The following is a 13,095-nucleotide window of genomic DNA, read 5'->3' on the forward strand; positions in this document are numbered from 1 at the left end:
AGTCCATCATAGGTTGACTGGTAGTTCTAAAAAATAAGTTAAGAATATCAACTAAATAAAATATTAATCATATCTGCCTAATTTCTTATGACTTGGACCAAACGTAACTTCCATGTAACATGAAGTCATAGTCAAGGAGCTGTATGCAATCTTTTAATTTAATCCATCATAGGTTGACTAGTATACATTTTCATCTCAAAGCTTAGGGTTTATTTAATAAATATAAATACTAATTTATTTATTTTTATCATGCAATTATTCATCACATATTTTTATCAATACTTTCATCATAATCCATCTTTTTGAGAATAAATAAGTGACGACATGACTTATCTTAAACATAAAATGAGAGAAAAAAGCTAGTAATATAATATAAAGTATTAGTTACGTTAAATTAAAAATGATGTGACACATTTTAAAATTTACTTTGGTTTGCCGTCCCTGCAATGAACCTTGGCTCTTACACTATTATCAGAACGTCGACTAACATACCATTTTTGCTGTGTCAAACTGTAACATAAAGCGCAATGTTGCAATGCTGTTGTATTGACGTCACATTCTCATAATGCTTGAGCTCTTTGATTGCTATAAATACAAACCATACTGACGTGCTATAAAAATGATTACAAATCCATTTCTTTATATGATTTTATAGCTTGCACTGTGATGTAAGAATTATGTAAATTGTTAAATTGCATTATTCAACTATAAATCTATTGAAATGGTCCGACATCCGGTTGCTAAGTTGATGATATTTTAACGAGTAAACAATTATACCATGGCTTTGTCTCTTTATTAATTAGGTAATTATTGTAGTGAGGGATAAAAACCTGTTTTTATTCCCACATACCAACAACTATCAAACAAAAGTTATAAGGCAAAGAAGTCAAACCTAAGATGTAGATAGATAATTTATATACTCTTTATTGCACACCAAAAAAGTTGTTACGGTGTCGTATCGTTAAAAAGCGATCTCTTCCAACCAACCTTCAGAACATTACTACTACAGTACTAAAACATATTATATTGATTGACCAATAATTACGTAGGTAAAGTTTATTAACTATGTACTTCATTATTATGATCAATCGAATGAATTATGAGAACAAACCAAAACATTGTAAAACTAACTTTCGGAAGCGTAATAATTGCAATCAGGCTGAGTTGCACCATTTTATTTAAACTTTAAAAATCGTCAAAAATCTGTCTCAAACTCCTGGTGTGGACAAACTGGTCATTGTCATAGTTAAGGTCATAGGTAAATTGGTGCAAATCAACCTTAGTCTTATATTTTATATTAAGTAAATCAAGATAATTATCATGTTATCATTTCAAGTTTAATTTAAAACTAATAACGTCAAATATTTTGAAATGTTAAATATACCCACAAAATCATGCAATATTTACTATGTTTTAGTTTAAATCAAATCGTGATTTTGTAATTATATTTAATTTGTCTTCACCGTAGTATATTTTCATACAGGAATTCGCGTCATCGCCCCAGTTTTCGTAAATACCTGAGTGTGCATAAGCATTAGGCCCGGCGTGAACGCAATGCGCAAGCTGTATAAATCGACTGCAGAAAGTGATAATATTTTTTCAATAAATTTCGAATATTATGTTACATAAAAATATATGTTCATGACACAAATATTTTGTATTGAGCGGGAATCGAACATGCAACCTCTGTTATAGCGTACCGAACTACCGGTACGCCACTACTCCATAGGAGCATTGTTTTCTCGGTACGTAACGTTTGCGATGGGCCTAACCTTATTGCTGAATTATCAATATTTTCCCTTTAAATTTGGGGGCTCGCAGTATGAGCTTCATTCTGTATTTCGAAGTGCTTCAGAAGGAGGAACTAGCTCCAGTGACGTCACATCTTGAGTAAATTGTGAGTGTTCAATATGTGAGTATATATTTTATTTTGACTATTTTTAACTGTGATATGTTTAGATTTGATGGAGAGATTCGTTAGTTTAGTTAATAGTTAGCCAAACATCATGTAAATCATGTTACTTTAAAGTTTAAGACATTAGCACTGAAGATTTAAAACTAACTTTAATGTTTTGCAGCGTTTGTCAAAGTATATACATATTTTTGACGTTGACTATAAACTGTTGTTCGTTTACTATTCGTTGCAGAGTGTACTTTCATTGCACAGGATGGAAATTATGTGACTTTGAATTGTCATTATCTTTACAGGTCTGACTCAGAGTTTGAATCCACATTCGGTGGGAGTTCCACCTCCATCATCGCTAACCCTCGTAAACATACGAAGAAGAGGAAGACTGCGCCAACTTCATCAAGGTACGTAATATAGTATGATCATTTTAATGTAACTAACATAGTATGATATTTTTATTGTAACATAGTATGATTATTTTAATGTAACTACTAAAATTTTAATGAACTATTTAATTTTTAGTAGTACTTATTATTAAATATTCTGTAGTATTATGTCTACATCTTTACATGCAATTACTTTGCTAAGGCAAAGATGTGTGATCAAAAAATGCAACCTCATAACGCAAGTTTATTAATTTATTTCTTATTAATTTCACAGATCAGACTCTGAGTGTGAAACTGTGCAGCCAGCAGCGCTGAAAAAGAAACCTGTAGCTTCTAGACCTCGGTGAGTATTAATTTGTTAAGCTTTATGCAGATATCATATCTGATGTTTTTCTACAAATGTTGTTTTCGATCTTTTTTATTGCCTAGTAAATTATATTTAAACAGAGGACCTAATTAATAGGTATTTTCTACCAGCCAACTTACTAGACACATAATAGAGATAAACTAACTAGGCAGTGAAGTTAATAAGTTAGGTTAGATAGAAATACCGATTTGGAAAATACAAACAATTGATATTTTAATACATGTACACTATTTTAAGTCGTAAATAATGCTTTAATGTTTTAATTTTCAGAGCTCCAACGAAGAGTTCTACGGATCTGTTCGGGCTACTATCCGACGAAGACGAAAGTGTCGCCATCGAAAACTCTCAACGACTAAAAGTCGGTCGTCAGCAGCTGGACAGCAGCCTGACCTCGAAGGTGGCCAACGGTGTCGTGCGGCGAACGGTTCCGCTCGAGGGCGCTTATTACGTGGAGGTGCGTGTTTACAACACCAGGGACGCGCTCAAGACGCCGCCCGCGGATCGCTACAAGAAGACGCTGCACACGCTGAAGGTTCAGCTTAACACCGAAACATCGCAGTGGCGGGATCTTCAAAAATTTATGAAGACCACGAAGAAATTGTTTGAAGACCGCGAGCCAATATTTTATAATAATAAAATAAACTTTAAATCTTAGTTTTAAGTTAGTTAGTTCTATTCTGAGAATGATTTAAAATAAATAGCATCTAATATATTTTTTGTTGCATTTTCCTATAGGCTTTTAAGTTTAGTCATATATGAACATCTAGAGTTAGACTCTCGTTAATTTTCTGTTAAATCTTAAACCTAAATCTTCTTTTAGAATTTATAAGCCATAGTTTGTTGTATAATTCATAAATTGTGTAATTCCCGTTAACTGTACTACGTTATTGTTTACTAGTAAAATACCTAAAGACGTTATTTCAGCTTAAAGTGTATTGATAACATGCCTTTTTGTACTGCTTGTGGTACCCGCGTGGAAAATACGCATTGGATAGGTCACTTGAGGAGTAATGCGCACAAAAACAAATGTGCGGTTCCGGTAGAAGACGGAGTACTTAAGGTAACCTCTGCATTTAAAGGTCGTATTGCATCATTTAGAATTCCAGCAAATGTGGAACACGAGTCAACTTTACCGGATATATTTTTAAACAGTAAACGTGGAAAATTATGTAGTCTTATCGAAAAGTCGTTAAAAAAATACGTAAGTTTAAAGATAAATATTGAGTATTTTGCTAATTTCATTTTACTAAAAAATGATTCCCAAGACGTTAAATCTTTTGCCACTAAGAATATAACAATACATCGTAACTTTAACTGGAACCAAATATTTGACTCTGTTGTTAATAACTTGTGTAAAAAAGTTGAAGAATTTCAGGACCGTGACAGTGGGTGGGCCTTTCTAAATAACATTTATGTAGAGATTAATATCAATAAATTCGATCCTTTAAGTGGTTCAGGTTCTAGTTATATGGATTTGCCATTATATTTAAAAAAGAAAAAAGCATGCATCAATATCCAAAACAAAGATAGCTTTTGTTTTTTATGGAGCGTTGTCGCAGCCCTTTATCCTGCAAAACGCAACGGAGATCGTCCATCGTCCTATCCTAATTTTCAAGACGTATTGAATATTGATGGTCTAAACTTCCCTGTTACTTTCACAGATATAAGAACATTTGAAAAAAATAATCAAAATATATCCATAAATGTATATTCCTTAAAAAGTAATCGCATTGTGGGTCCAATTTACAGATCTGAGTTTAAAAGAAAAACAAGGATCAATTTATTATTACTTGAAAAGGGAAACAAATCGCACTATGTTTTAATAAAAAATTTGTCACGTCTTGTTCGTACTCAAATAACAAAGCATCATGGCACGATATACTTTTGTGATGATTGTATGCTGTTTTTTTCGTCTGAAGAGAAACTTAATAGTCACACTTGTTGCGGTGTGACTACCGTGCTTCCGGAACATGGTAGTTGTCTTCATTTTAAAAATTTTAATCGGAAACAGGATGTTCCTTTTGTGGTGTACGCCGACTTTGAAACTCTACTTAAACCAATAACGACTTGTGAGCCTGATCCAAATTGTAGTTTTACGTTAAATCGTACACAACACATTCCAGCAGCTTTTGCTTATCGCATTGTTTGCTCATTTGATAGCAAACATAATCGATTCATTTCGTACCGCGGTCGCGACTGTGTTCAAAAATTTCTCAAATGTCTGTATAGAGACGTAGAAAAAATTTATGAAATTTTAAACGTTGAAGTGCCAATGGTGTTTAACGAAAGTGATGCCAAAATGCATGCCAAAGCTGACGTGTGTCATATTTGCAATAGTCTCCTGCTATTTGACAAAGTAAGAGACCATTGTCACTTGACAGGCTGCTACCGAGGTGCTGCTCACCAGTACTGCAATTTACAGTACAGTCTCCCAAAACTAGTTCCTATTTTTTTTCATAATTTAGCAGGCTATGATTGTCATTTATTCATTAAGGAATTGGCTGATAGTTTGGGTCCTATTAAAGTAATACCTAAGAATAAAGAAAACTATATTTCATTCACAAAATTTTTAAAAATGTCTGATGGGAAATTTGCTCAATTAAGATTTGTAGACTCGTTTAAATTTCTAGGCACAAGCTTAGAAAAATTAGCAAACGGTTTAGACAAAGCAGATTTCATTCACTTAAAACAATGTTTTGCTAAAGAAAACGAATTTAAATTAATGACTCGCAAAGGTATTTATCCCTACGACCACATGAAATCTTGGAGATCGTTCTCTGAGAGACAACTTCCTCCCAAAGAAAGCTTCTATAATACTTTAACTGACGAAGGTATCAGCGATGAAGATTACATGCATGCACAAGTGATTTGGGATACTTTTAACATAAGCAATATGGGAGAATATACAGATCTTTATCTCAAAACCGACGTCTATTTACTAACAGACGTCTTTGAAAATTTTAGAGCGGTTTGTAAAAAGCAATATCACTTAGATCCTGCTTTTTACTTAACAGCTCCGAGCTTATCATTTGACGCAATGTTGCTGAAAACAGGAGTAGAGTTAGAGTTATTGTCTGACTTAGAAATTATACGTCTCATACAGAAAGGAATACGGGGTGGAATTTGTTTATGTTCTACTAGACATGCTCAGGCGAATAATATTTACATGGATAATTATGATGAAACTAAAACGGATTCATTTCTCATATATATCGACTGTAATAATCTTTATGGTTATAGTATGTGCCAGTCTTTGCCAGTATCCCATTTCAGATTTTTGAAACAGCACGAAATTGATCAATTACAAATTATGAACGTGCGCGACGATGCGGATTTTGGGTTTATTCTTGAAGTTGATTTATTATATCCGGAAGAATTGCATTGTATTCACAACGATTATCCATTTTGCGCGGAGAAATTCATACCTCCGGGAGGTAAAACTTCTAAATTAGTACCAAACTTATATTCAAAATACCAATATGTGATTCACTACGTTCATTTAAAGACTTGTTTAAACCATGGTCTAATTTTACAAAAAATTCATCGAGTTGTGACTTTTAAACAAAGCAAATTTTTAGCGCAATATATAAATCTTAACACAGAACTGAGAAAGAAAGCAGTAACACCATTCCAACAAGATTTATTCAAACTTATGAATAATTCTGTTTTTGGGAAAACATTAGAAGACACTGAACGTAGAGTAGACATCAAATTAGTGAATCAGTGGCAGGACGATACCAATCGAACAAACCGGTCTCTCTCTGCTGCAAAGTTAATTTCTCGACCAAACTTCCATAGCGCCACCATTTTCTCCGAAAACTTAGTGGCTATTCAAATGAAACCGGAAAGAATTATATTAGATAAACCAATTTACATTGGCTTTGCCGTTTTAGAACTTTCTAAAAGTCACATGTACCAGTTTCATTACTCTGTAATAAAGCCTCACTACGGAGATAGAGTACGACTATGCTATACAGACACCGATAGCTTTATCTACCAAATAGAAACAAATGATTTTTACGTAGATATAAAGCAACATTTCTTACAATATTTCGATACCAGTAATTACGCTCTGAAAAATCAGTATGACCTTCCGATTCGAAACAAAAAAGTACCTGGTCTATTCAAAGACGAACTTGGCGGATGTATAATGACTGAATTTGTAGGGTTGAGATCAAAGTTGTATTGCATTAAAACTGATTCTAATGTCATTAAAAAGGCAAAAGGAATAAGAAAAAATGTTATTAAGCACTTGGAGGCATCTGATTATAGTAACGCATTACTAAACGATAAAATAGTGCGTAGGAAAAATATTCTCTTTAAATGTATTAAGCATAATATTTTTACACAGACTGTTAATAAGATTGCTTTGTCAAATGCGGATGACAAACGTTTTATATTGCAAGACAAAATATCCACAATGGCATGGGGGCATAGCTCTTTGTTGTAATAAATAACTTTAAGCTGAAATAAATATTAAATATAAATAATTTTTATGTAAAATAGGTACGTTAGTTTTAGACTTTATTGTTAAATTTAATATTATATTGCATTTTCTGTTAGCATTACTTTTTACTTACTTATAAAAATAAATCATTTTCAGAATATTTTTTTTTGGTTTTCTTACAAAATTCCTTACCTGCTAAATTAAATTGATATTTTGTTTTTTTATTTATAAAATTCAAGCAAAAGAAACATTCGACAATACTGATTGTCATGTTTATGTACACGTGCTGAGTATTATGTAGGTCGTCAGTGACGACGATATTAATTATAAACTCAGCAAAATGTGATTGATTCCTCAACTCGGTTATTTTCTTACCATTCACACTTTGTCTCTGACGAACGTTGTACTACAGTGCGATTGCTTCTATTCTTGTAAGTATTTATTTCGAAGTTTGTGTAACACTTTGTTTTACGTTAAAAATATTTTTACTAATGAAACTTTATTTTGTTATAGATAATGGCTCAATCTCCTGACATCATGTTATCCCAGTACGCTCAAGATCCGCTGGAGGGATTTACGCAAGAATTTCCGGAGCTGTGTTCCAGACTCCACGCGCACGCTGTTCAAAGACAAGTGAAAAAGCCTAAGAATAAAAAAGGTGTTTCAAAAAGAAGACTAGGACCGACGAAATCCTATGTGATAACGAAAAATCAGAAAGGAAAGAGGCTCATCAAAATAGAAGTTATTGATATTGTGAGTGATATGGGATCGGCTTCATCCTCAGAAATCACCGACCAAGAGGATAATGTGCTGATCAGCGCACAATACGTGGTCCAGGATTCATACGACGAAATCATGGACCTCACTGACAATCTTGTTCAAAAAATATCGAAAAAACTTTGTGGTGATAACTTTTAGTGTTTTTTAAGTGTATAGTTTTAATGTAAGTATTAAGTTTTTATTAAAGTGTAACGCAAACTTGTAAATTAATATGTAATTATAAGAATAGAAGCAATCACACTGTAGTACATTAACCGAAAATTATCAGTCTTTTTGTACTTATTATATTAACTTAATCAGGCAATAATTTTATTTTCTTTCTTTTTTTCTTTTGGTGACGATAAAATTAAGATTTCATGTGTTTTTATTACAAGTGTTTTTGAAAATATAGTCTTACAGTAACAAGTGTCTTCTTATTTTGATCGTTCGTTCAACCAAATGACGTCCACTACTGGACAAAGGCCTTAGAATTTCCATATTTTGTATTCCAGTTAAATTAAACAACCTTTTTTATCAATAAATAATCAGTTTATTAACATTTCATTACACCTTATTAAACATTTCATATCCATTTAGAGAACTCTATGTTTTATGCAAAATAAATTTTTCAAAACACATTATTTTTATGAATTAAACAATGAAAATGATTATATGTACATTAGAAATATTTAATAAATTTAAATATTTAATAAATTTATTTGATTTGATTTGATTTAGAAAGAATTTAAACTCAATAGTTTACATTATACTGCTACATTTTTTTCAACACACCATTTCTTTATACACATCACATTTTTTAATGCACAATATTTCTTATGAGTAAAACAGTTAAATAATGTGGGGTTATCAAAACAATAAAGTTTGTAAAGAGTACTTAAACTTGGAGCGCCTAAACAAGTTACGTCTAAAACGTCATTTTGATTACATAAATTATGCACCCATTTGATCTTTTCTTCTCCTTTTACTAAGATATATTTACCTTTTAAATAAGGTACGATAAGTCTTTGAAATTCTCTATAGTCAATATATCCTTCACTCCATCGATAGCCTCTGTTTTTTTCGATCCAGCAAACTTGCTTTTTCTCTTCAGTGTGCCTACCATGAGTTTACGTTAGGTGAGCTCGCTAGCGAATACGTCAAAAAATTCTATGAAGATTTTATTTCTTGAAAGTAGCCGCTAGGAGCGCTGCACAATATGTCATACATTTAAATGTCATTTTTTTACGCAGACGCTAGCGAGCACACCTAACGTAAACTCATGGTAGGCACACAGCAGTCAATGAAGAGAACGGGTATGGAGGCTTAATCAAAAATATGTGAGTATGCTCTTGGGTAGCTATAGCAAATTCTTTTATTATAAATTCATTTTTGCTATTTTTAAATCCTTGCAGATCTACGATTATATTGCTATTCATGATATTTTCTTAACGATATTACTCAAAGGTTTGTATTCAAATATACAATCGTTTAGAATCAAGCAATAAGCAGCTGTCTGATCTGGTATCTCTTGGTCTGTTTCAATTTCAACTCTTACATCGATCGAACCTTTTAAAGTTTCGTGTTGTCTTGAACAGTCGATAACAAATAAGGGAGCTACGTCTCTGAATTCTTTCAAGCTCAACAACGGCTCTGACCGGCGTCCGTGATACGACTGCTGAAATCTTGAATACTGTTCATATAATAAAGCAATTTTTTCTTCTGAAAAACTGACATTTAGTCCTTCATACGGATAATACGTTGAATTTAAAAAGACCCTTACGTCTCGTACGTGACAATGATCAAATTCTGCCATTGACAACACAGCGTTATGTTTGCGATTGGTTTGTAAGGCAATTACAACAAATCGTGGTTTTTCTATTTGCGATGAAGTTTTAATTGACCAAGTATGTTTACGTGTTTTAGGCAGTAATGGGTATTCATACAGATCCCAATTACGAAACACTAATGGAATAGCTCGATCTTTCTCCAAGTGTTTCAATAGGTTTATCCTCTCACGATCTGAAACTTTGATGTGTGGAACGCGCCAAATAATTTTATTGATTATTATGTCATCTACAACTTCACCTGCATTTAACTTGACCGCATTAAGGTTAGTATTACTTCTCAGTAACACTAACTCGTGTTTACAGTTAATGATAATTTTTTCATAATCCTCTGCAAATCCTAGTATCCTATTTAATGGTATAGATGCAGAAAATGCTCCACCACTAGCATTGTTTGTTCCCGCGGTTGACCAGCCCCAAACTCGACCACATTTGGATTCATTTTCATTTAAGGATAGGTAAGATTTCATTGTTGTAGTAATACCAGCATTCTTAATTTTATCTATTTCAACTCCATTAAGTTCATATCTTATGTCTTGGAAGAGAAATAAGCCTGGATTATTAACGAAGTGTACATTTGATACTTTTTCTTTGGTGGTGCTGTTATACACAACTACTTTACCTTCGATATATAGACTACTAAGTGAAGGTAACACGTACAAGTCTTGTTGGTTGATCGGTATTCGTATTTCATCATTCTTGTTGAAACTTGTTACGTATGGTTTGTACGAATGGTACTCGAAACTTTCAATGCTGTTATCATATGATGTTTGTTGAGATATATTTAAAATATTCATTTTATTAAACCAATTAATTTGAGAAATTCTTTATTGGTCTTGGTTAGCTTCTTTTTTAGCTGAAGCGGTCTGTCTTTCTGGAATGTTCTTTTAGAACTGACTGGAGTAAGCAATGTAGAAGGATTTTTATTGAAGTTTATCATTTTTTTCTGAAATGTAAATACAGTTGTACTTCTTCACCTCGTAAGTTTATCTCTTTGTTTTCAGCGTCCAACAGCCTGATGCTGATAGCACTTATAGAACTTTGGTTGACAGGAAAATAAATCAAATTTTTAGGTATTTCAATTATTCGATAACCAGGTGGTACATTAGGCACGAATTCATAAATTATATGGCTTGCTTTCCCGTTTACAAATGAACCACTGACTACATCGCATTCGATCCTCACAATGGTTGTTGATAGAATGCTCACAGGATACTTTGATTCAGTACTTATATTTGCATTTATTGTTTCCATTCCAAAACCTAATATTTTACCAATTGAGCCACTTTTATTAAAATGAACGTCTTCAGAACAATAAATATTTGTTTTCAATGTGTTATTATTGCAAGTAAGATTTAATGTAGTGTTCTTGATGTTATTTTTTAAATAATCACAAATATCCTGAAGCTCGTAAGACCCTTCAGGAATTTCGATGATCTCATTTTCACCATAGTAAAACTTGTTGTTTCTTTCATCTATGTTGGGAATTGAATTGAAGGTTGAAAAACATAAAAGACCGCATTCGTAGTCCTCTCGAAGCTCTAAAGTTGGTGAATAATTTGTTGTTAAGGAGGCTCCTGTTCCGGTTATAGACACAGTGAAAGACATTATTATACTGATACTTTTATTTATAAATTTCATTATATAAATGTTTTTTCCAATAATTCCTTAAAAATTTCAAACACAAATGACCACAGTTTATTGTACCAAAGGCTTGATATCGTACATAATTATAGTTTATAGGTAAATTATTAAAATATTTGACTAATTCCAACGGTGGTTTTAAATTACCAAAACTGTCATAATATTCAACGTAATCATGTTGCTTTACAAAGGCCACCCAATGTGTTCCAGGATTTTTGTTAATATCTAAATTCATGATAGCACATTCTATCTTATTTGGTTTCGCAGGTAATGTATCTCGCATGAATACACCACGAAAGAATGGAATATCACTAGCATGTTCTAATATATCCAGGTTAGTGAGCGCACGTCTAGGTAGCCGCTTAATTAGTTTTTTGACGGATTGAGATATAAACCAGCTCCTTTTTTATGAGGTTTTATATACAGTCCTTTTCCAAGGGCTACCGCTTCCATCATTCTGTTGTGCCTTTCTGATTCCATTAGACTCTTTTGTGCGGCTTTAGAATCATTAACAGCTTTTGCTATACCAGCTGCACCTCCCGCAAGAGAACCTAAAGCTGATAACCCCGCAAATATAGGAATAAGTGGTAAAAGTCCTCCAGATTTTGGAAGAGGAATACATCGAGGTAATCGTATTCCTTTTTTGCTACCGAAAAGTTTTTTTGCAGCTGCATAAGCATATTTTATAGCCGAGTTATTATCTTTAGATTTCAGTTTTTTTAATTTTAATTTTATTTTCTTTATCCCTTTCTTAAATGATGTTATGCCTCCACCGGCTCTGATTTTAGCTTTCATCGCATTTTTAACTATCCATGAAGCTATTTTTTCTCCTTTTCCAACATCTTTTGATTTTAGTCTTTTCTTAGCCATATTTAACAATTCTAAATCAGCCTTTTGTCGAACACCAGAGTCTTTATTCAAATAAGCAATATCGTGGTGCATACAAGCCTCGTCCAATTTGTTGATCCCTCGATCGCCTTGAAGTAATCGTTTCTGAAGTTTAGTTCCAGGACCACAAAATTGATAACCAGGTAAATGTAACTCAAACGGTAAATGATCTATCAATGTATTAATTATACCACTGCCTCCCTTCATTGATTATCATAAAGTGAGTTATAGGAGAATTTATGATTTATTTATATACCTACACCACACATTCACTTTTGTCAACCCAACTGTTTTCCTTATCACTTAAGCCCAACCATTTAACAAAAAGTTTGTTTCCTTTCCTTTTTATAACTTTCTCGATAAGATAAAGATCAGGCAGTTTAGTTTTTTGTAATTCATATCCGTAAAAAGAACCAAGAATAATTTGATTGTGTTTATCTTCAATTTGATACGTTTGAGGATTTGTTTGTTTAATTTTTATGATACGAAAAATTTCGGTAGACCAATTAGGTGTATAACCTTTATAAAAATCTCCTTTGAATTTACTTATGCGAACAAAGTCGCCAACTTGAAAAGTTGACCGTTTACGCGTTTGTGGAATCTGGCTTTTGATAATATTAGATCTAACGACAGTCTCATTGGAATTATTAACATTTATTGGTTTGAATTTAGTAACCCGATGAAAAGTGTTATTGTACTGCTGTACAACTGCATCTAAATTATTTTTAAACCATTGATAACTACCGCATAAACTAAATACTTTGTAGAGATGAGATTTTATCGTTCTTATTACTCGTTCTACAATTGCCGCCTTTTTAATCGAGTATGTGGAATAATGATTTATGTTATAA

General features: G+C 32.6%; 2 protein-coding genes across 2 annotated transcripts in view; one reads left to right on the top strand and one right to left on the bottom strand.

Annotated features, from left to right (window-relative positions):
• Positions 1-13,095, bottom strand: part of LOC135081620 (atrial natriuretic peptide receptor 1-like) — a 407,345-nt gene that overhangs the window by 290,375 nt on the left and 103,875 nt on the right. The window lies entirely within an intron of this gene.
• Positions 1,823-8,294, top strand: LOC135081628 (uncharacterized). The gene is made up of 5 exons (XM_063976383.1): positions 1,823-1,912; positions 2,209-2,313; positions 2,570-2,638; positions 2,933-7,540; positions 7,623-8,294. Coding segments are annotated over exons 1-4 (561 nt in total). The 5' UTR covers positions 1,823-1,910; the 3' UTR covers positions 3,318-7,540; positions 7,623-8,294.

Source organism: Ostrinia nubilalis, chromosome 20 (assembly GCF_963855985.1).
Source record: "Ostrinia nubilalis chromosome 20, ilOstNubi1.1, whole genome shotgun sequence".
Lineage (NCBI taxonomy): Eukaryota > Metazoa > Arthropoda > Insecta > Lepidoptera > Crambidae > Ostrinia > Ostrinia nubilalis.